The sequence below is a fragment of the Nesoenas mayeri genome (genome assembly GCF_963082525.1).
Source record: "Nesoenas mayeri genome assembly, chromosome: 8".
NCBI lineage: Eukaryota > Metazoa > Chordata > Aves > Columbiformes > Columbidae > Nesoenas > Nesoenas mayeri.
The window spans coordinates 9,190,859-9,211,505 of NC_137554.1; the positions used below are offsets into that span (position 1 = coordinate 9,190,859).

The following is a 20,647-nucleotide window of genomic DNA, read 5'->3' on the forward strand; positions in this document are numbered from 1 at the left end:
TTGGCACTTTTTTTTTTAATTAGATAATTTTTAAATGACATAACAGGTGGAATAAAAGTGCAGACCTGAAATCCTCCCACTTACTTGTGAGAGAATCATTGTTAATACCCCTCAGATCTTAATCCAGACCGCTATATGAGGTGCTCTACTAACAAAGCAGTCCTTTACCTTTACAGGAGTCACCTTTTCCTGCTTACCTGGAAGAATAACCCACATGGGGTTATTTTGCAGCCCGAATCTCAAGCTCTGCAGGTGAGACCTGGTGTTTTCTTGACTGCTGCAGCTGTTCAGATCTTCATCCAAGCTCCCTTTGGGGCTTGATTCAACCAAATGTTACACTTGCTAGTATTACATTACTAGTAAACATGAAAATTTTATTAAAAACATCCCTTTCCCCATGGTAACATGAAACAACATTTCCCCATCTTCATTGGTATCAGTTTTAGTTTGGATGAGTCTGCGGAAATTAGTAAGAGTAACAGCAATTAAATGCCAACTGTAGTGCCAGGTGAGGTTCAGCCACCATCTGAACAGGAAACAAAACAAGAATTTTATTTTGAAGTAACATTTTATTTTCTGTTAACTTCGTACATGGAGCTTCAGCCTAGTTAACACAAACTGTGCGCTGCAGGTAGCTGTAGGGACAGGAATGCTGGCATGCTATGCCTTTGCAATGCCACTGGCTCTAGAAAGCACCACTTCTACATGCTTTACAAAACACCAAAATAACAAAGTATTATTCGCACAAGAATATTACATTATAATGGCAAAAAAATAAAGAAAACTTAAACCTTTTCAGTATTAGTCATAAATACAGCATTTACCTTGAAATGTTAGGCCAAATCCCTAGAGGGTACTTGTGTTATGGGAGAGCTCTCTGAGCAAGGGCTGGTTGTGTTTGTAAGCTGAGACCTGCTGTGAAATTCCCCAGTGCCTTCTGCAAAACTGCAGCTGGACCTTTGATCCAAGTGCTGGTTCTGCTTTGAACAACACACTCCAGATACCCACATGCAAGTTGCACCAAAGGAAGAATTTCCCCAAACCACAGCTAACCTTTATCTTTCCATCTCATACAATATGCTCTTGGTGTTGTTCTCCAACAATTCCAAGTGGTCAAAACTTCCAAAACTTTCCAAAGTGACATCTGGTTGTGGTCATCTCCTTTAACACCAGGGATCAGACATTCCCTAGGACACAATACAGGTAACTCCACTTGAAATTAAGACAGGAAGAAGGGTGCTGAAAGCAGACATTAGGAGCCAAGTTTTTAGAGTACTAAGAAGTCTATATTCCAATTTTTAAAGTTTAAATCTAAAACCTTTACCCTAGAGCTTTAAATTCCTAGATCCTCCATTAGAGCATACTCTGTATTTCAAAACTTCAGCTTTTTAGGCTGTAGCTGCATCAACACTAGACTTGATTAGTCACAATGCTGTTTAGTCACCTTCATCGCTTGCTGCTTCACGGCCTCTTCCTCAAGTATTTGCCAGTTATATCTGCTTGCAAATTAGATGTTAAATGTCCTACAGACAAGGTCAGACAATCAATGCATACAGTGCTTTTGTAGGGGTTTAAGTTGGTTTCAGGCTTTTTTCCCTGTAAATTAATCCATATTTTAAATAGCTTGATTGAACCTGTATATATATGTCAAACCTTCCCTTAGAGGTCTGCCCTCTTAGAACAGTTTTGAATTTCGTTTCTCTCAGTGGCATAGCAGGTAAAGAGGGGTGAGAACACCCATTTGATGTTAACTGAGGAAATAAAAAGTGGGCATAAACACAGCCAGGCTGCTCCTCTGTTAGCATGCCCCCAGCATCTGTCTATACAACAGCAGCAGAGAGTGCAATGTATCTCCTTGCAGCATTCATCCCACTACAGAAGTAATAATGGCTTTTGTGCTTCTTCCACTGACAGTCCACAGCTGGACACACTCATGTGTAGGCTGGGCTTCCCATCACAGCCAGGTTTCTGGCACAGCTTTAACAAAACCAACTACCTATTTTGAAAACAAGATAAGGAGAAGGAGAGAACTATTTCATGACTGTTGTAAACCAAGACAACAGGTCACAATTCTGTCCAACCAGGCCTACGATCCTCCTCAAGATGCACAGAGACCGTTCAAAGCATAAATACTCAACAAGTGCCAAGCCTGCACAGTGAAGCAGGTTTATTCTCTCTGTAGGAGCCTAAGGAGGGTCTCACTACATTGTTTACATTTTGTTTCCATGCACAAGAAGTCTGAGATGTATTTATCCCATTCATACGAAAAACAATTTCATGTACTTAAAAGAAAAAAGGAGAGACGGCAGCACAGAAAGTTTTCTTCATTACAAAGTGTTTTTCCATCAGGCAATTATTTATAAGAACTTTTGTTAACACTGGAGTTTAGGCTCTGGAACAAAGTGGATATATTGTTTACTAGCTTTGCCAGTCAATCTTCTCTTGCAAAACCTCTCCCTTCCCCCTCTCCTTTTCCAGCCAAGTCAGTCCCTTGAATAGCTCAAGAGTTTCCTTTGTCACCAAGATCTTCTTTTCCACAAATTGTTCCCTGAATAATGCCATCTTCGATGTAGTGCCCTGAGGTATCTGTGCTCCTGCAGAGAACTGTTGAGGGAATCCGTGACGAGCGTCTTTCCTGACTCTTATCCTCAGATGAGCAGCAAATCATCTTTTTCATGGTAGCCCACATCTCATCATCTTTGTATGAATAAATTATTGGATTCATGACAGAGTTCAACAGGGCCAGCAGAAGAAACCACCTTTTAACATTCTGAATCCCACAGTACGTGCAGTTCAGACCATCGAGCAGTAAGACAACCAGGCCAGGGGTCCAACAGACAACAAAGGCACCTAGAAATAAAGGAAACAAACAAACATTAAAAAAAAAAAAAAAAAAGGACTTCAAACTGCTAGGGATTTGGGATTTTTTTTTTTTTATCTTACAACATTGTGTTTATCAAAATTCTACACAAAAATTATAAAAGCAGGAAAGGACAAAATTCTAATGATAGTAGCAAAATAATATCTACTACACCTTCTCTGCCAGGCCCTGAGCATGAGGCAGGGCAGCTCTCAGAATGCTGCGGGGAGCAAGCATCCAGCTGCTGACAGCATCAGCTCAGACACAAGTGGGGAAAGGTCTTCACAACAGTGATTTGTCCATGGTCTCTGGAGACTAACAAGCAGAGAACTGGTGCTCTGAACACAGACTGCTTCTCTTCATCTCCCTCTCATATGCTGGAGGAGCAGATACCAGGTGGCCCACTTCCACAATGACATGTCCTGTGTCACACTACAGCTGACTCTGTAGAGCTGTGGGCACACTGCCCAACTCATGAAACAAGAGTCACATAATTTACACACGTCCTGGCTGGAACCCCACAGCTGGTACAGGACACACACCATTGACCAGGGCACGCCAGCACTGCCGGCTGCCCAGTCCAAGCAGCACCCACCTCGCTCCTCTGCTCCCTCCCACCTGGGCTGCTGGGTATCTGAGACCAAACAACTCAGATCCAGGAAACAAATTAAGTTGTAAATGAAAAGAGAAAAAAAAAACCTAAATTAAACAAGCCACAAAACAACATAAAAAACAAGTTAATGAAGAAGAAGCAAAAGGTGCAGCAGTCAGGGCAAAGAAACAAAGCAGAGAGCCAAATAAAGAGCAAAAAAGGATGAGGAAATATGAGAGCAGTGATGGGGGCACAAGAAAACTCTGCAAAAGAGGCATTTCCCCAAAAGACAGCAAGAAACCACAGGACAAGCCCAGGAGCAGAAGGGTTCTCCTTGTGTTTCAGTTGCGAGGTAGGAACAGGGAGGGAAGGAACTGGGAGGAAGAAGTGAGACACAAGTTGGTAACGAAAGCTGAATGATGCAAAGTAGGACAAACGCTCTCTCTTCTCCCACCAGCCCCTGAGAACAAACTAAACACACACACATAAACAAAAAACACCCCCACACACAACCAAAAAACCAAACCAAACAAACAAATAAACAACAACAACAACAAAACAGAACGAAAAAACAACACCACCACAACAACAAAAAAACCCTGACCATGGAGCAGGGTGGAATAAGGGAGAGGAGATATTAGACAGAGTGAAGGCAACATGAAGAAAGCATAGAAATCATAAGTTAGAAGGAAGTTGACTATTGTGTTGACATCTTTCCACGTTTCTACCCATCCCCACCTTATAGGCAAAGGTGTGGGCAGTACTGGTGGGAAGGGGCAACATGGCAACTGAACGCAGCCCTTGGCCATGAGCTTGCGAGGGGCCCTGAATGGCCCATCTGCCTCCCGGCACCACAGCCCGGCATCCCTCGCCTCCAGCCTGGGAAGGAGCAGCCATATGCATGATAATGCTAACCTAGCACAAGCCACAATTGCTGTCTGACATCCAGAAATAGAAAATTACAACTCGGCACAACAGTCACAGTTTGAACAATGTACCGAGGAAATTCCAATCATTTATAACAGCAGTTTCCCCTTTTTTGTGCTTAGAAAAAAAAATAATCAAACAGGGATGATAGAAGCTATATGTTAAAATGCTCACTTGGAGATATTGATATCTGTTCAACAGTTTTGGTAGGAAAAGCAAACCCAGCTCAGTTCCAAATTTTCCCATATCTGAGTCATGCAAGCAAGCAGTGGGAGGGCAGCCAGGCCACAGCAGGATGGGGCAGCACTGGAGTCAGGGCTCAGCACCACCCCGGACATCCCCTCGGCTCCACTGGGCACACCGGCTGGTTCCAGCAGCACTGGGCTCTTCTCCCCATCAAGGATTTTAATCGACACATCTGATGGGCAGGCCATGATGGTATATAAAATGAATTCATGTGATTTAGTGATCATTAGGATTGCTGAAAAATGTATCAATGACAAGATATCACAGATCTTGCTGTAAATCTGTACTCCTGGAGTCCAGACAAAATGCAACCAACTGATTTACTATGTTCCAGGCAATATTGTACAAAACAGAAAGGCAAGAGATTGCCTCCTTCAGAAACTGCATTTTCTAGTCTGCTGTACCAAGATTTTTGTGATGCTAAGTACTAATTTCATGGTGTTAGTTTTGAGATACTGAATAACATCAGTAACATTCCTCTGTTGCCCACTGACATTAGGATCTGCAAGCTGCTACCACAACACTTGTTTTCTCTGGTCAATCTCTATATTACACACTGGTTTGGCTCCAACATGCTGAGTAAGCAGTTGTGACACCAACTCTCTCTTACAGTCTACAACGGGAAAAACACTGCACTGATTTATTGCCCTGGTGTTCCCCAGCAAACCCCATCTGTTTTAACAAGCGCTGGAATCAGACCACCCAGACAACACTGCTGGTTCTAGTTGAGTGTCTTGGACAGAGAATATTTGCTAGCCACCAAGGGTTACTTCCACAGTCACCAGCAGACAAGCTCCATGCAGGAATTAAGATGATAACAAACCCTCATTAGAACAAGTACAGAAAGCATCTTAACCACGTGCACCACAAAGCATGCGAGGTCAAACCCTGCCTTCACGGAAGTCAGCAGGTGAGGGAACAGACCCCAAAGCCACACTTAAGACACAGAAATCTCTCATTTAAACAAAACCCCAAATTCGCAGGCAGGATTAATCCATGAACTTGCAGGATATATCCCTGTCTACCTATACAGGCAAAACCCTAAAACATACCAGTGGCAAAAATAAGGGAAGAGATACCTGCAACCAACTGATTGTATACAAAGCTCTGCACATTTCCCTCCCCGCAGGACTTATGACAAGGACAGCACAACGCAGTGACAGTGCCAGAGTTACTGGGAAATACTTTAATGGGGTTATTGCTTTGACTCCATCAAAAATACATTTTTCTGCGTATGGAGACCACACAAATGATTCACACCCTGCTCTTAGCACCACAGAGATGAAAGCAAGGCATGGCTCAGACTTGCAGCCTTGCTCAGATTTTGCTATTTTTATCACAGAGCTTTCAGAGGGAACCATGGTTAAGCATAAATATATACCTTTGTCTTTGCCCTTTGGTGATTTTCTAGTTTGCAGACTTTTTACCCCATAGGAGCTCCTCCCACTGACAAAGTGCAATATTCAAAAAAGAATTTAATTTCTGTGACTCTCCAAAATTGACAGAAATGACATGAAATACAGCCTGGTTGTGACATGAATGAGAAGAACAGCTCTGAGTCTTTGCACTGGATTATGGGAGATCAGGTACTACAATGCCTCAAGGTCAGTTTGAGGATTTTTTTAGATTTAAACATAGATTTTTTTTTTATTTATTGTAAATTACATCATATCTGCTTGAAAATTAAATCCTGTATAACTGGAAGCACTACTGATGCTTTTGCAGCACTGTATCATAAAACTCTGCACATAGAGGCTGTCCCTGAGCACGCCAATGCTGAGAAAGAACATGCAGTAGTTTCAAGTCGCCATTGCCACATGTGCGCCTGAGTTAAAAAAGCAAGTTACCAATTAAACTATAAATTCACTAGAACTGAAAGTCATCCACCCCAAAGTTGCTATTTCAGCAGGAATCTCACTGCCAAGTTCAGATGAGCTACCACATACACCACCTGAAAATCACATACCTGCACGCCTGCCAGGCACCCTTCTTCAAACCTACAGTCACAGGCTTAGCTAGGACTGTGCCATGATGTCAACCTAAGAGGAGTTTAGCCCATTTTGCTAGGTTTCCCATCTTCCAGTTTCACTCAGATAACTTCCTAGGGTTTAACATGCCAAAGGGAAAACCATTTCAACTGCTTCTATCCTGTGATGGATCATGTTAGGAGTTATGGTAGAAAGAGGCAGATGACAGGGACTCAAGTCCCAGCCTTTGGAAGGGGCCATCGGAGCCCAGCAAAGGGTGATACAAAAAGCTGTCTGCAGCTGTGGTCACCATGAATCCATGAAGTTACACTGAAAGCCAGATTCCTCCAACTCTTATCTGTAGAACCACAGGAGAAGAACACCCAGGGATGACAGTGACGTTCCCAAGGACGATGATACCAACAGTGCACATTAATGAGAGCTCTGGTTTTTGTCATGCCTCATCCAGCAACAGAGCATCTTGGAACTGCTTTTAGTTAAGATCGTATCAGGCACATCCAAAGCATCTTCAGATGTTTTGGAACAAGCCATTAAAAATAATTGCCTCGGGTAAAATCCACACACTGCATATAGCTATAGGTAGTTGCATCAGTGGGTGTAAGCAGAGTTTTAGAAGTATCCATTTGGTCACTTGGTGACTTCTTTGGTAATCAGGAAGCCCAGAAAGTGTGCTATTGAGTTTCTAATACATTTTGCACAGTGTGCTTGAATGACTTGACCAGGAATCACATTTCAAACCGTTTTAAAAAATGAATTCCCATTCCTAGTAATAAACATTTATAAAAAGCTTCTCAAAGTCATAGTTTGGAGAACTGATATGAAGGAACGTAACAAGATACATCTCATCTGACACAGTCATTTGGGATAGATCTCCCATCCAGCAACACATGCACTAATTGGACTCCTACAAAAGTAGGCTCTCTTTGGTTTTGTTTCTGACTGGTAAAGTAAATACACAAAATTACGATCTCTAAAGTAGCATTCAGGCTTTCTACATTAAATTGCCTGGCCAAGCACACAATATCATTAAATGTTTTACCCAAATTACAGTTTAATCTGGTGGCTGAAAAGCCACATTCTGCAAGTAAGAGAAAGTTAATGCTGATCTTTAAATCAAACCATATTCCCAAGGCCCCTCTCCCTAGTAAAAGAAAAAAATGAGTTAAAAATTAAGCTTAAAGTGAGCTTTATTTGCACGCAACAGCGTGGTGAGCACTGAAGACATGTCACAGGCTACAGGACTGTGAGGGATTCACACATGGCAGCTACCACTGCTGTCCTCCCGACTTCACACCGGCTGGCTGGGTGTCACTTCTCTGCTCTGACCTGCAAACACGCACAGGTGGCACTGACAGCTGACAGTGTTATTCCAACACCCACTCAGCACCTCCCAGCTTTGGTTGACAGAAAACTAAATAATAACTATATAAATATACATATAAACTATACAAGGCTTTGCATGATGATTTAGTTGCATGTGACTTCCCAGAACACAGCCTGCAGTCCTGCCTTGCATAGAAATACTCAAATAACTGCTGTTTAAAAGGATGTTTCTTTTTGTCTCTTTCCAGTGCAGCAATTAACTAGGATCTACCTGATGGTTACGCATTAGGACAGGATCATGTCTGGAACAATTCAGAGCTTTTCTGCAGGAATTTTCTTCTTCCAGATGGCTGGTTTAAGTTTCACTGTCCGAGAGCTTCAGGGGCAAAAGACTGAATCTTGCCCCTGCAAGTCGAGAGGGAGATAGGAACAAACACCACATTCTATCGCTATAGATGCCATGAAAATCAAGGGGAAAAAAAGGACAGCCGGGGAAGGATTTTGAAGGGAAAGGCTCTGGCAGCCAACAAGCCAACTTCAGAAGATAAAGGAGTGTGAGAACCTTGTACTTGCTTGAACCATCAGTTCACTTTCTTTTCTGAGGTCCGACAGTTTAATGAAGGGATTTTTTGGTTTGGTTTTGTTTTAGGGAGGTTAGCTTAAAACCAAAACTAAACAACAACAACAAAAAACAACCCAAACACACACACAAAGAAACCCACAAAACAAAACAAGAAACACAAAACAAACAAACAAAACCCCAAAACCACACACCGATCAAAACACCACCAAACAACACAAATTCATTGATCGGCACTGCCAGCCTTGCACACCATGGTTTGTAGTCTCTTACCTAAGACAGTCATGACGGTCTTCATAAGCTTCACAGGGGTTCTCCTGCGGCTAATGGATCCACTGGTGTGTGATGACAAGACGTTAGTCTTCCTTTGGACATACATATAGATTCTTATGTAAACCACCACCACGATGAAGAAGACAACCAGGTTTAAGACACTCCAGAATACCAGGTAGCTTCTGCTGTAAATGGGCGCCAGAGATGAGCAGGCGGTAATGTCACAGAGGCAGTTCCAACCCAGGGTAGGAACAGCTCCCATGAAAATAGCAATAGCCCAAATTGATACAATTAAGAAGGTGACTCTCTTCTTCGTGAGATTACTGTGGATCTTCATCCGCATTATCGACATGTGCCGCTCAACAGCTATGACGAGGAGATTCACCAGGGATGCTGTCAGGCTGGTGTCCAGAAGACCCTGACGCAAAAACCAGCGGTTAACAGTTAATGTCTTAGACACTGGGCCAGTGTTGAACATCAAGAAGACATAGGCAATTCCAGCAAAAAAGTCTGCAGCAGCTAAGTTGGCCAGGAGATAGTAAAAGGGAAAATGAAACCTCTTGTTCTTGACCACAGCTGCTATGACCAATGAGTTTGAAATGAAAATGAAGAGGCAGAAAAATGTCCCAAAACACAGAACAACAATAAGTTTTGGCCCTGTCCACTCATCTACTGTGTCAGTATTTGTCTTGTTATAAAAAAAGTCCATGCGCTTATCATAGTAGCATTCGTTCATCCTGGATTAAAGCCCCTGCATCCTAGGAAGGGTGGAAGGGAAAAAAAGAAAGGATTTAAAATCAACTGCTGGTCCTCACTTCAATCACCATACCCAACATACTCATTTCTAAGGTGAGGGGGAGGGGACAGGCACATGAAAGGGTATATATCTGGAGGCCCTAATTAAAAATTTCATATTGCACCAAGTTAATATAGAAGGAAATATTCTCTCTGCTGGAGGACTGCAGTGCATGATGCTTTGATGAGTGAGGAATTGTCAAAAGACTTACCCACTTACAAAACCCCAGCACAGTCCCTTTGCACCACCAGTCATACAACATAGGCAATAAAGTGGAAGTTAAGAAGTTAAAAGTGACTTTCTATAGGACACAAAAAAATATGAGCAACAGCCAAGCCATTCTTGCTGTAAAATCCCATGTTTGAGCCACAGCCCCATCATTATTTCCATTTTTCAATGTATCCAGTCAGGACAGTGAAGTATAAATCATAACCCTTCCATTTTACTGACTAAGCAATAAAAGGCCTATTACTGGAAAAATGTTTTGGTTTTTCAATTATATATTAATAAATATAATAATGTATGTAAAATATGCTGCAGGCATATATATTCTGAGCATGTGCCTGTTATTTACTGCTACAGGATTTAAGTAAATGTGCTGAAAAGGAAAAAATATATTCTACATATTTGACTGCTCTAAAGCCAGGGATTATTTTATCGGGCTGTCAACCCAGAGCCCTGCGAGCTCCACACAGCCCAATCATCTTTAAAACCAAAAGACAGTTCCCTACCCAACCAAAGGATAAAGCACGACCCAGCAACAGCAGCGGGTTTTTTTCCTAGCCCAAATCAGCACTATTTTGGACACAGGGCTATTAAATGTGATGGAAGGGGGAGTCTGTGTTCCAGATTACCTCACACTTCAGCTACTCTGTTGAGGTCAATGTCAGCTGCCTTGGCAATTTACTACCTTTATTACGAACCAAACTGCACTCAAAGTAATTTACACAAGCAGCTCTGACAGCAATTACTCCTAGTGACCAGACCTCGCACAGGGTCTCACAGCCTGAAGAGGTTGTGTCTGATCATCACGATCCCTCACATTTGCTGTCAGTATCTGAATAAGGGTTTTAACAATGACCTCGTTAATAGATGTTGCATATTTTTAGTAAAACGTAGGAACACAGCCCTGGCATAAGATCCTAATCATGTTAGCTATTGTACAGAGCAGCAAACCTGTGCCTGACTGTAATGTAAGGCCAGAGAGGAGATATCGGGTACAAAGCTGCAGGAAAGGCAGCAACACCAATAGTTTTTGGGAAGCTCCTTGTGAGCCTCAGGCTGTCACCAGTGCCAGAGCGATGGGCTGAGTGTGGCTAAAAAGAAAAAAGAACCTAGAAGTATTTACAGGCAGAAAGGTTAAAAAAAATAAAATAAAATCATAAGCTTTTCACCTTTCCAGCTAAAATTGATCACAGATAAAGATCAGGTTCACTTAGTCTATTATTACCCTGTGGTTACTTAACAGTTATATCTCATGGGAAGCGAATTAAGCAATCCCCAGCAGGCTAGCTAACAAGTCACATCTATATTAAAGGTTACTGCTGAGTTTTAAGATAAAAAGGTTCATTTTCTGTCATTTATTCTACTTGGATTTTTTTCTCTCATGCAATGTTTGTATTACTTAATTTTAAATCAGCTTACATTATTTAATGATTAATATTTTCAAAGTGATTTTTTTTTAATATTTCAGTTTTCTGAACTAGCTCCTTGACCATTTTTTTCCTTGGCTCACGCCCTACATCTAGCAATCAACATGAAAGCAGGTCACTTGACATTGTTGTTCATTTTATTACCCTCAAAAACCTAGGCAGCCCCTTCTTTTATAAAATAACATATTACTTAAAGCATCAAATTCAAGTACATAGAACTAAGAACAGTTACTTAAGGACAAGAAATGGAAGGAAACAAGTCAATCATCCCTTGTGCTGAAATATTACAGAGCATCCTTTCACCTAAAAGTAAAAAAGCCTCAGCAGCTCAGATCCACCGTAAGGGGTCAATTGGAATTCCATGACTACGGCTCCCTGTCCAGGGCAATATGGTAGAGTTGGACAGTCAGTACATTCCCCATTCTCACCCACAAAGTACTCAAAAGTCAAATTAAGTCTGTAAGTGACCAGAAGTCCCCAAAGATCTGCAGATGACAACAGCCACTCAAGCAGACGAGTGCTGGGAACCTTGCTCAGCTGAGATGACTCTAGTCTTACCCACCAAAGTGGTAAAGGACTTGCTGGGCTTGACATGAAATTTCTACAGAACAACACAATGCCTGCAAATAGAAGCAGCATTTTGGGCAAGAACAGCATTGGGAAAAAAAAATAAAAGAAAGAAAATCTGTGAAAATTACAGGGAAGGTTTTCTGAACATGTATCTTACTGTGTAATCATCTCAACAGATGAATCTTTTATTTGCAGTGACAAGAGAGTAAAGAAATCTGCAGATACGTTTTGCATCTTATCTGGCGAACAAGCTTAAAGAAATCCAAAATAGCAATTATGAACTTATTCTAAATACTTCAGCTTATTGAGATCCCATACACATTGATGTAGTATTAAAAATATACATATATATAAAAAAAACCCCACACATCCATAATTCTCCACCAAAATAATCACACTACAAACACTCACTGTCATGCAGCAGAGCTCAAATGACAAATGTTTTTGAAAGAGATTTCTTGAGGTGTTGAGATAAGGCAGGAGGGAGTAGAAAAGCATCCAGCTGAGGTCTCAGTGTCCCAGGGCAGACTCTGGAGATATCCTAATGGAAGCTACAAAGCAGTAGCTGAACTGAAGCTAGTTTGCATCCCAGTCCTTCAAGGCAGAGACGTAGCACTTGGGCTGTCTGTACCAGTCTATGTCCAAAAAGCACTTGTCATGCCAGGATCCTTCAGACAGTGGTTTACTTCACACCTTCATTTTATTTTCAAGTCCTCCCAGCAGAAGGAGCCTGGCCTCAGGGGAGCTGGGCAGCCGTGACAGAGCTCTGCAGCTGTATCCTCAGCGGTCCTGCCCCAGTCTGCACCGGGCATGAGAGATGTGCGATAGGATATCCCATATTTCCTGGAAAGTTAACACATTGCATGACATTATTCTCCAGGCCTCCTCTTTTGTAGCCACGTCAGGGACATTTATCTTAGTCAGAGCAGGTTTAAACTTAAAAACACCTTAAATGTTACATATTTCAGATTTGCCTATTAAGTACACGCAAATTTGAAGATTCAGAAAAAATATTGTTCAAAGTTTTAAAAATAATAGGAACTGAAACAGTAGCAAAACAGTTATATTGGTCAGCTCAGCTTTATAAAGACAACAGAGAGTCTTTAGAGTCTGCAGCAGAGACCTCCCCAATTCTGCTACTCACTTCATGAAGAATTGTCTTCTTTTGCTGTGAAAGTGGCTCTCATGAGCTTGATACTTCTCAGGTTCTTACGGGAAAGGACAGCAAACAACCTGCATTCACCTCTTCTATGCCACTCACATTTTATAGCCCTCCCTACAGACCTCAGAAAGCTTGATGGCAGTAACCACATACTGCATATTCCACGGGTAGGCTGAGCTATTAGCTTGCCATAAGTCACTTGCAAGCAAATACATCAAAATTTTGCAAGTGCCAAAAGCATACCCTTGTCAAAAAGGTTCTGTTCCTTATTTCAATTTATGTAATTACTTCAGTTCCATCAATAGTGGTTACAAAGCTGAGAAACTGATGGACTGCAAAGTGCGTTTTCCTCTACCACTTTGAGTAAACATAAGCTTTGAGTGGGAGAAATTATCTTTCCCAAAAATCTCAAAGGCTTTCATTCAGTTAAACTGCTTTCAAATGCACAAGCAGGCATTCAGAATTCTTCCCAATTCAACACAGCTTGAGCTCTGTTTGTCTAAAAGACAGCTTGTATATTTGAATTGATTTTGAATTCCTCTATGTAAGTGCAACTTTTATCAAGTCAGAATATGTTCTTCACCATTCTTAAAATAAGAGTCAAGAATTTGCATGAATATGCAAGTATATATTACACTAGCTACCTAAATAAAGAATTAGTGAAATAAAACATCACTTAGATAATGTTAGTCATCATTAAAGCAGATATTTCTGAAAGAAAATTCAAATAGCATTTTAACGAGAAGGTCATTACAACATTTAACCTGCAAGCTGTAATGTGATTCATGGCACACCCCACTGGTTTTCTGCCTCTTTCCCAACTATTAAAACCCAAGTTTTTTCCATACATTTGCCACAACGTTACTGAAGAGCTCACATCAGTTTGGAGGACTTTGATGGCTTCTGCCTTGTGTCTGTATAAATGCAACAGGGAGGAGTGCACAAGCACGGGTTGGCACAGTGAGCTACCGTGAGAGGATTCAAGCCAAGTTTGCAGCTTGACGGAGAAGTCCATAGAGCAGGACTGAACCTATAGAATAGCTATAGCGGTATAGCCATATAGCAGGACTGAAAGTTACCCTGGGTAAGAGGTGAGGGAGTTCACCCAGGCAGAAGCCCAGCCTGGGTTACTGCTGGTTTTCCTGAGCTGCCACAGGGGTTTCCATGCAGAAATTCAGGGCAATTCAGTATGCAAAATGCTGCACCCTGGAGCAGAAGGAGAGAAAGCCAAGCCGGGCACAGCCCGGGCAGGTCCGTGGGACAAGGCACAAGCAGCGCCCAGGCTCAGCCTGCAAAGCAGGCAAGCTGCCAGCCCATGCCCCAGTGCTTCACCTCTCTGCCTCCCCCGGGCCCTTAGCAAAGACAAGGTATTAAATACAGGATCTCTTGGGTATTTTGAAACTTATTACAGAAATTGCTCTTCAGAAAACAGAGTTTATCACGCTGCCTGATCATAGCCATCAGGGGCAGAGAACAAGGAAGCAAGTCACTTGAAATACTCTTTGCATTCAAAGATAGTGCAAAGAAATATTAAGCAGCAGCAACTGACTACCTGCACATAGTGCTTCAGCTTTTTGAACTTAATCTACAAGCAGCAGACAGTCCTTGATGCAGTAGCCCCAAGGGAGTGTCTGGGGGCTCGCTGACCGTGCAGCCCTTGGCAGCAGCGCTCTTGCTGCACCCTGTGCCACAGGCAGATATGAACAACCTCCGTTCCTTCCTCTTCTGCTAGGTAAAGAACTGGTGCTGCTTTTGTTTTTCCTAGTTACTGAAAATATCTTTCTCGCCTCACTCCAGGCAGCAGAAGGAAGCCAGGGTGCCGGGCAGCCGAGCTGTACATGCAGCTATACATCCAAGTGATACCAGTGACAAAAAGGAAGCGGTTCCTTGTTCCCCTCCACACTCGTATGGCCACAGAGGGAAACACAGCCAAATGATTGCACAGTAACCCAAGAAACCCATTCAGGTTACCTCAACTTAGAAAGAAATACCAGTGCAGAAAAGGGTGTGTAAGGCAGCAGAGGCCAAAAATGTTAATATGTAACTGCGAGAAGGAGTTTTGTGAGGTAAGCACTCTGGTTCACTCTTAATTGCCTTTAGTAGTTAATTTATATTATTTATATATTATATAAATATAAATTTATTTTATAATTTATAATTTATAATATAAATTTATATTATAAAAATATATATTATTTATATTTATATTTATATTATGACAAAAATCAAATTGGAGACACTGGCTGAAAGGAAGCCCATAAGGAAAACCAAAAGGCCCATAAGGAAGCCAAAATTATGCCCAAATATCTCAATTAAAACAAAAGCTTTTTTACCTGGTATCATTAGAGAATGCAATAAAGCCAACATTCATGTAACAGGTTTTAGAGAAACAAGTTATCTCTGAAGTAACTGTTTTACATTTTGTTTATAATTAAATTCTGTGGGAACTGTGTGTACTTGGAACAGCATGCTACGTGATCCACTTTAAAGAACTGAGAATATACTTTTAAGTCATTTTTAAAATTCAGCTCTAAAAATTGGAAAACAAATATATTAAAGAACTATAAATCTCAATGAGTATGTTTTTAATCCAGATAACTTCTTTATTAGCAAGGCAATCTACTTCTGGCTGTGTTTGGCTACTTCTTTTTCTTTGTAACTTAAGCATTCCCATTTCAGATAATTGGCTGAACTCAAGTCAAGCACACATAAGCCACATTATTCCATTATCTTGGTCTTCAACCCCTTTTAGAATAAGGAGAGCAGAGTGCCACATCCATTTCCACTCCAAGCCTACCTTCAGAATGTTAACTTGATGGAAAGTACAGCAAGCCTCAGAATTCCATCATGGTTCTAGTCATTTCCAGCAATAGTCCATTTTAATGGTATCATCGTTTGGACTGAAAAGAGAAGGGAGGGGGTTGAAGGGAATCGACACTATTCTGTGTGCATGCTACATTTGAGAAGCATAAATAATATGTTCTTTAACTATTTCAAACTTTGACAATCCTTATATATTGGTAGAGGAAACATCTAAGGTTTTATTATTTATCATGTAGTCTTAGTATTATATGCAGGCTATATGGTACAAACAAAGGATCTTAAGAAAAGTATAAACCTACCAAAAACATAGAACAGGAAGACTAAATATTTAAGTTGCAGAAAGGAAGTAGTACCGCCAGCCACGGACCACAGTACTCTGTATACAGACTGATAAGAGGCTTAAAAATCACTGTTGGGGCACAGAAGTGTCACCCCATACAGCCCAGCACAGGCAGCTGAGCTGTGAAGCACAGAGTTACAGGGGCACCTACACCAAGGTGCCGCAAAGCTCAGGCTCCGGCTCCTGAAATCCCTTCGCTACAAAGCTTTTCTACTGCAACAAACTGCTTTTTAGAGCTCTGATCCACTACAAAAAGTTGTGAGGATGGATACTAAGTAACTCACTAGTTACCACAAGTTTAGACTTCAGACCTGGGTAATTTAAGACTTTCTGAAATTATGGTTTACTAAATCTATATATGGAGTTCAAACTAAAAACTTCACTGCAAAGCTTTCATTTAGAGTCTCCTTTAAGTGTGGTTCTGGAAGGAGCTGGCAGGTCATCCTATAATGCAGAAACAGACACAGCATTTAAAATCTTTAAAAGCCATTCAAACAGCTTGTACATTGTGAAACATGCCTAGAAAAAAAAATACCTATTCTGCTTTTAAACTAAGTTTTCCACTTCTGCAGAACTTCCAGTTCTGCTCATCGATCACTAGCTGCTCCATTTTACAGTTAAACAAATCAGCTTTATTCCACAAAACCTACAAAATGTGATTACAGACTGTTTCAGCACAGTCACAACCAAGTGAAATTTTAGTGTTCATTTTCAGTGTATTGCTGGTTAGGACCTGAATCACACCACTGTTCATTAGAACAAACCACCAGACCATATCTGATCTGTTAACAGATTCAGAGCCCTGGTTTGCAAGCAAGTATTTCATTGGAACTGGTAGAAATGGTGGGTTCTGAAGAATATTTGCTAAACATATTGAAGTGGACCTAGTGGCTTAAAAGTAGAATTCAGTCCTGTGAATCTTCAAGAATAATACCCAAGAGGAATATATTCTCTATGATGTCAAAACTTATACTTCAGAAATTTTATTTCATTATCTGATAGCATAAAGACTGTACTGGAGAAAGCTCCAATATAGTTAACAGTCACAGTAGCACAGAAGGATAAGGATACAATCAATCCAACTTGTCTGAAACTACAGTCTAGCATTCTACAAAAGGTAAACATATCTTTCAGCTTAACTTGCTGATAAGAACAGCTGCATCTCTACCATTTTGCCGATTCTGCAAATTGCTTGTGTGTTTTATTTTGAATTTTTTTGTGATTTTTTTTCCAAATTTCACTTCATTTTCAGTATGCAGATAAACTTAGCGAAATCTCATTTTTTTGCTATATAACTGGATTTGAGTTGTACCTCCTGCTACACCACTTAGAAGACTAGAACAACATGCAAGAAATCACATACCCTGCACAGCTTAAAGAACCAAGCTACAGCAATGCACCTTGCCAATTTGTAACAAGAAATGTCTTTTTCTAGATTCATACTACAGAATGGAGAACAGACCTACCTATGTGACCTCTGGAAACACAAGAGGTATAAAAGTGCAGATTTTTTTCTTAAGGAAAAAACTAATCAGAAGTACAATGCAAAAAAATCATTGTATTTTTCAGTGTGTTGCATAGATTAAGATGATAAATCACTGCATAAAAGAATCCGTGCCAGCCCCCAGGTGGTACATACTTACTAGCAGTGCTTCAGCAGGACACGACACATGAACAAATCCTGGTGTCCAAACCGAGTGTCAAATACATAGAAACTCACATGCATACATATAGGAAGTATCTATATTTTTAAATATTTACATACACAGAGACGTGCCTATGAGGGAAAGCTGCAGCACCCACGGTCGCCAGGGCGATGCGTCGTCCCTCGGCGGCGCGGCCAGCAGACCCGCGGCGGCCCCCACGGAGCCCAGCAGCGACTCCCGCTCTGTGCCCACCGGCAAGGGAATGGGGGCTCCAGCTTACGGGAGTTTCAAAAAAAGCCGCAGCTTTCTCCTGCGCGACTACCAGGAAAAGAGTTAATAAATCCCGAAGTTCATCAAGTCCACCATAAAGGTGTTCCCACGCCCGGGTGCCCCCGCCGAGTCGCTGTCGGCCCCGGGAGGCGGCCGCCCCACCGCCCCGGCCCCGCTGTGGCTGCCGGGGGGCTCTGCCCCGGCCCCGGACCCCACTCACCGGCAGTCCCGGACCGCCGCGCCGCCGCCGCCGCGCAGAGCCGGCGCGGCCGCCGCCCCGCCCCGCCTTAACCCCTCCGCCGCCGCCCGCTCCGCACCTGCCCCCACTGCCCAGCAGCCTGCGCCGAACCGGACCGAAAGGGGGTTTTTGATGCGTTTGTTTTCTCCCAGGTGCGAAGGTTTGGCTTCTCCAACATACAGGCGGAGACGAGGCGGACGAGACCTTCAAGCAGCCGAGAGTAGCAGAAGTCTAAAGGGCTGAGCTGCCTGAAGAGCCCATCAAAAGGTCCATCATCACTCACATTTTGGGAAACAAAAGCAAAACCCAAATAAAATAGTAATGACTTCTGTGAGTAGATCAGGACAGTAGAGGCAGGTATATGTGCCACCTCCTTCCAGCACCACACACAGCTGCTCTTTTAAACATGGTATAGAAAGAAATAAGAACCACTTCACACCCAACACTGTGACAGAGAAACCTTGAGGCTCATGTTAGCTCCAAATGGCAGCACTCAGCACACGCAGCTTTGCCATGAAGGGTAAGTCAAACTCAAACATAGGTGGTGGTACAAAAATTATCTGAGGATTTTGATCAGCTGGATCTGTCCCGTCACTACCTACCTGAATAATTTACTGAGACCAGGCATGTATCCAAGGTGTACAGAACTACTCCTACATCCTACATCTGCTAAGAGATGGAGAACCGACAAAAGAAAATCTCAAAGCCTCTGCTCCACTTCTCAGAAATCCTGGTAAGGATTATAGCATGAAACCTAAACAGAGCATTAAAGACTAAGCAAAGCCTTGCACATGAACATTCTATATGAAACGCCAAACAGCCTCCAGTCCAGCAGCTCTTTGCTGTTTTATCCATCAAGGGAAGGCTCCCAAAATAAGACCCCAAATTCCTATCTATCCTGTCTCCCTCACCTTGAAGACGGCTCAGGAAGCTTTCTTCTCCTTCCTGCCTGTTTCTAATGTAGCCTTCCCAGTGCCTTTCCATCCATTTCTGTCCTCCTTTTAAGTCACACAAGCAATGAGCAAAAGCTTCTTATTCCCAGGGAACAAGACAACCAAAAGCAACAGCTTATTTTCAGAACTCTTTGCAGAAGCTTATGCTCCAGCTCTGTTCCCTTTACTGTGCATTGCCTCCTTAGAAGTTGGAGTGGGATCATCTATCAGTCAGGAACTGTATTCAGATCTGTATTAATGAATAGAATTGAAAGTCAAGATATGCCAGATTTCCTCTAAAGTTTAACCTCTGTGGAATAGAGAGTCAATGAGAAGCTTCAGCAACTGGCTTTTTTTCTAAGACAAAAAAAAAAGAAGAATCAACACTAGACAAGAAAGCTCTGATTCCATTATAGAAATTAAGTATCAAAATCCATAAGAATAAGTATTTTCTACATTCCATTGGTTGATAACATTTTCCTCTCATTCCCTGAGGATTGTCTCACAATAAATACTTATCTGAGCAATGGTTTTGGCAGATCACACAATGTCCTGCCAAATTGGAAAGGAGCAGTTGGACTTGGAACTTAGGGGCTTCTGTCCCGTGACTCACAGTACCAAGGGTAAGCGAGGCACCTCACCTGCTTTAGGGAAGAGAGGCACCAGGCCTCAGAAGGCAACTGTTTGTAAAATAGAAAGTACTTCCACAACATCTGATGCCACCTCAGACAACATTGAAAAAAAACCAAATCAATTAACAAGATAGGGGATCTTGCTTTGGGATCCAAGCCCAAAAACTTGCCATGCTTCAGTCTGGTGTTTGCGGTTCATAGCCATTGGCAATAACAACATCTCACAATTAGATGCAGAACTTGCACACTCAGGCAAGAGCCCTTGGAGGCATGTACTGCCCAACACATTTGTAAGTCCCAGCAGGGCAACACATACTGGAACACGTTATATGACTAATTATTCACTAGCATAGCATTCATTATCTGTTTTTTCTAGGTTCAAGTTTCTAACCTAAGATTTCCATAAGTACTGGCAGAGGAAGGCCAGTAAGGAAGATACAATTTATTTTCAGACGTGCTGGATTTTGGTCCTGTTTACTAGGGAACTGTTTGACAGATATTTTTGACAGATACTGTTTGACAGTAAAATAACAGCAAATATGGAAAACACAAGCATCTTATACACAAGAAAAGGTTAAGATTGCACACCGCATGGACAAAGAAACTCTGCCAGGTATCAGTTAATGCTGATCACTTCTGCAGTCTGGAAAAGATCATGTGGATTATCTAGTGCCCCAAAGCAGACGCTAGAAGAATAGACCCCAACAAGTGCTGTACATGAAAAACTGACTCTTCTGTCTTGAGTGGAAGATGATAATCTTCTGGCCTAGATCACACAATTAGCATCTGGTGAAAGA

General features: G+C 41.9%; 1 protein-coding gene across 1 annotated transcript; it reads right to left on the reverse strand.

Annotated features, from left to right (window-relative positions):
- Positions 1 to 2,500: 2,500 nt before the first annotated feature.
- Positions 2,501 to 9,525, reverse strand: LPAR3 (lysophosphatidic acid receptor 3; the record flags this gene model as incomplete). Its single annotated transcript, XM_080348771.1, has 2 exons — positions 2,501 to 2,850; positions 8,790 to 9,525. 2 exons carry the CDS (start codon positions 9,523 to 9,525, stop codon positions 2,501 to 2,503), a joined length of 1,086 nt encoding a protein of 361 aa, XP_080204897.1.
- Positions 9,526 to 20,647: the final 11,122 nt, after the last annotated feature.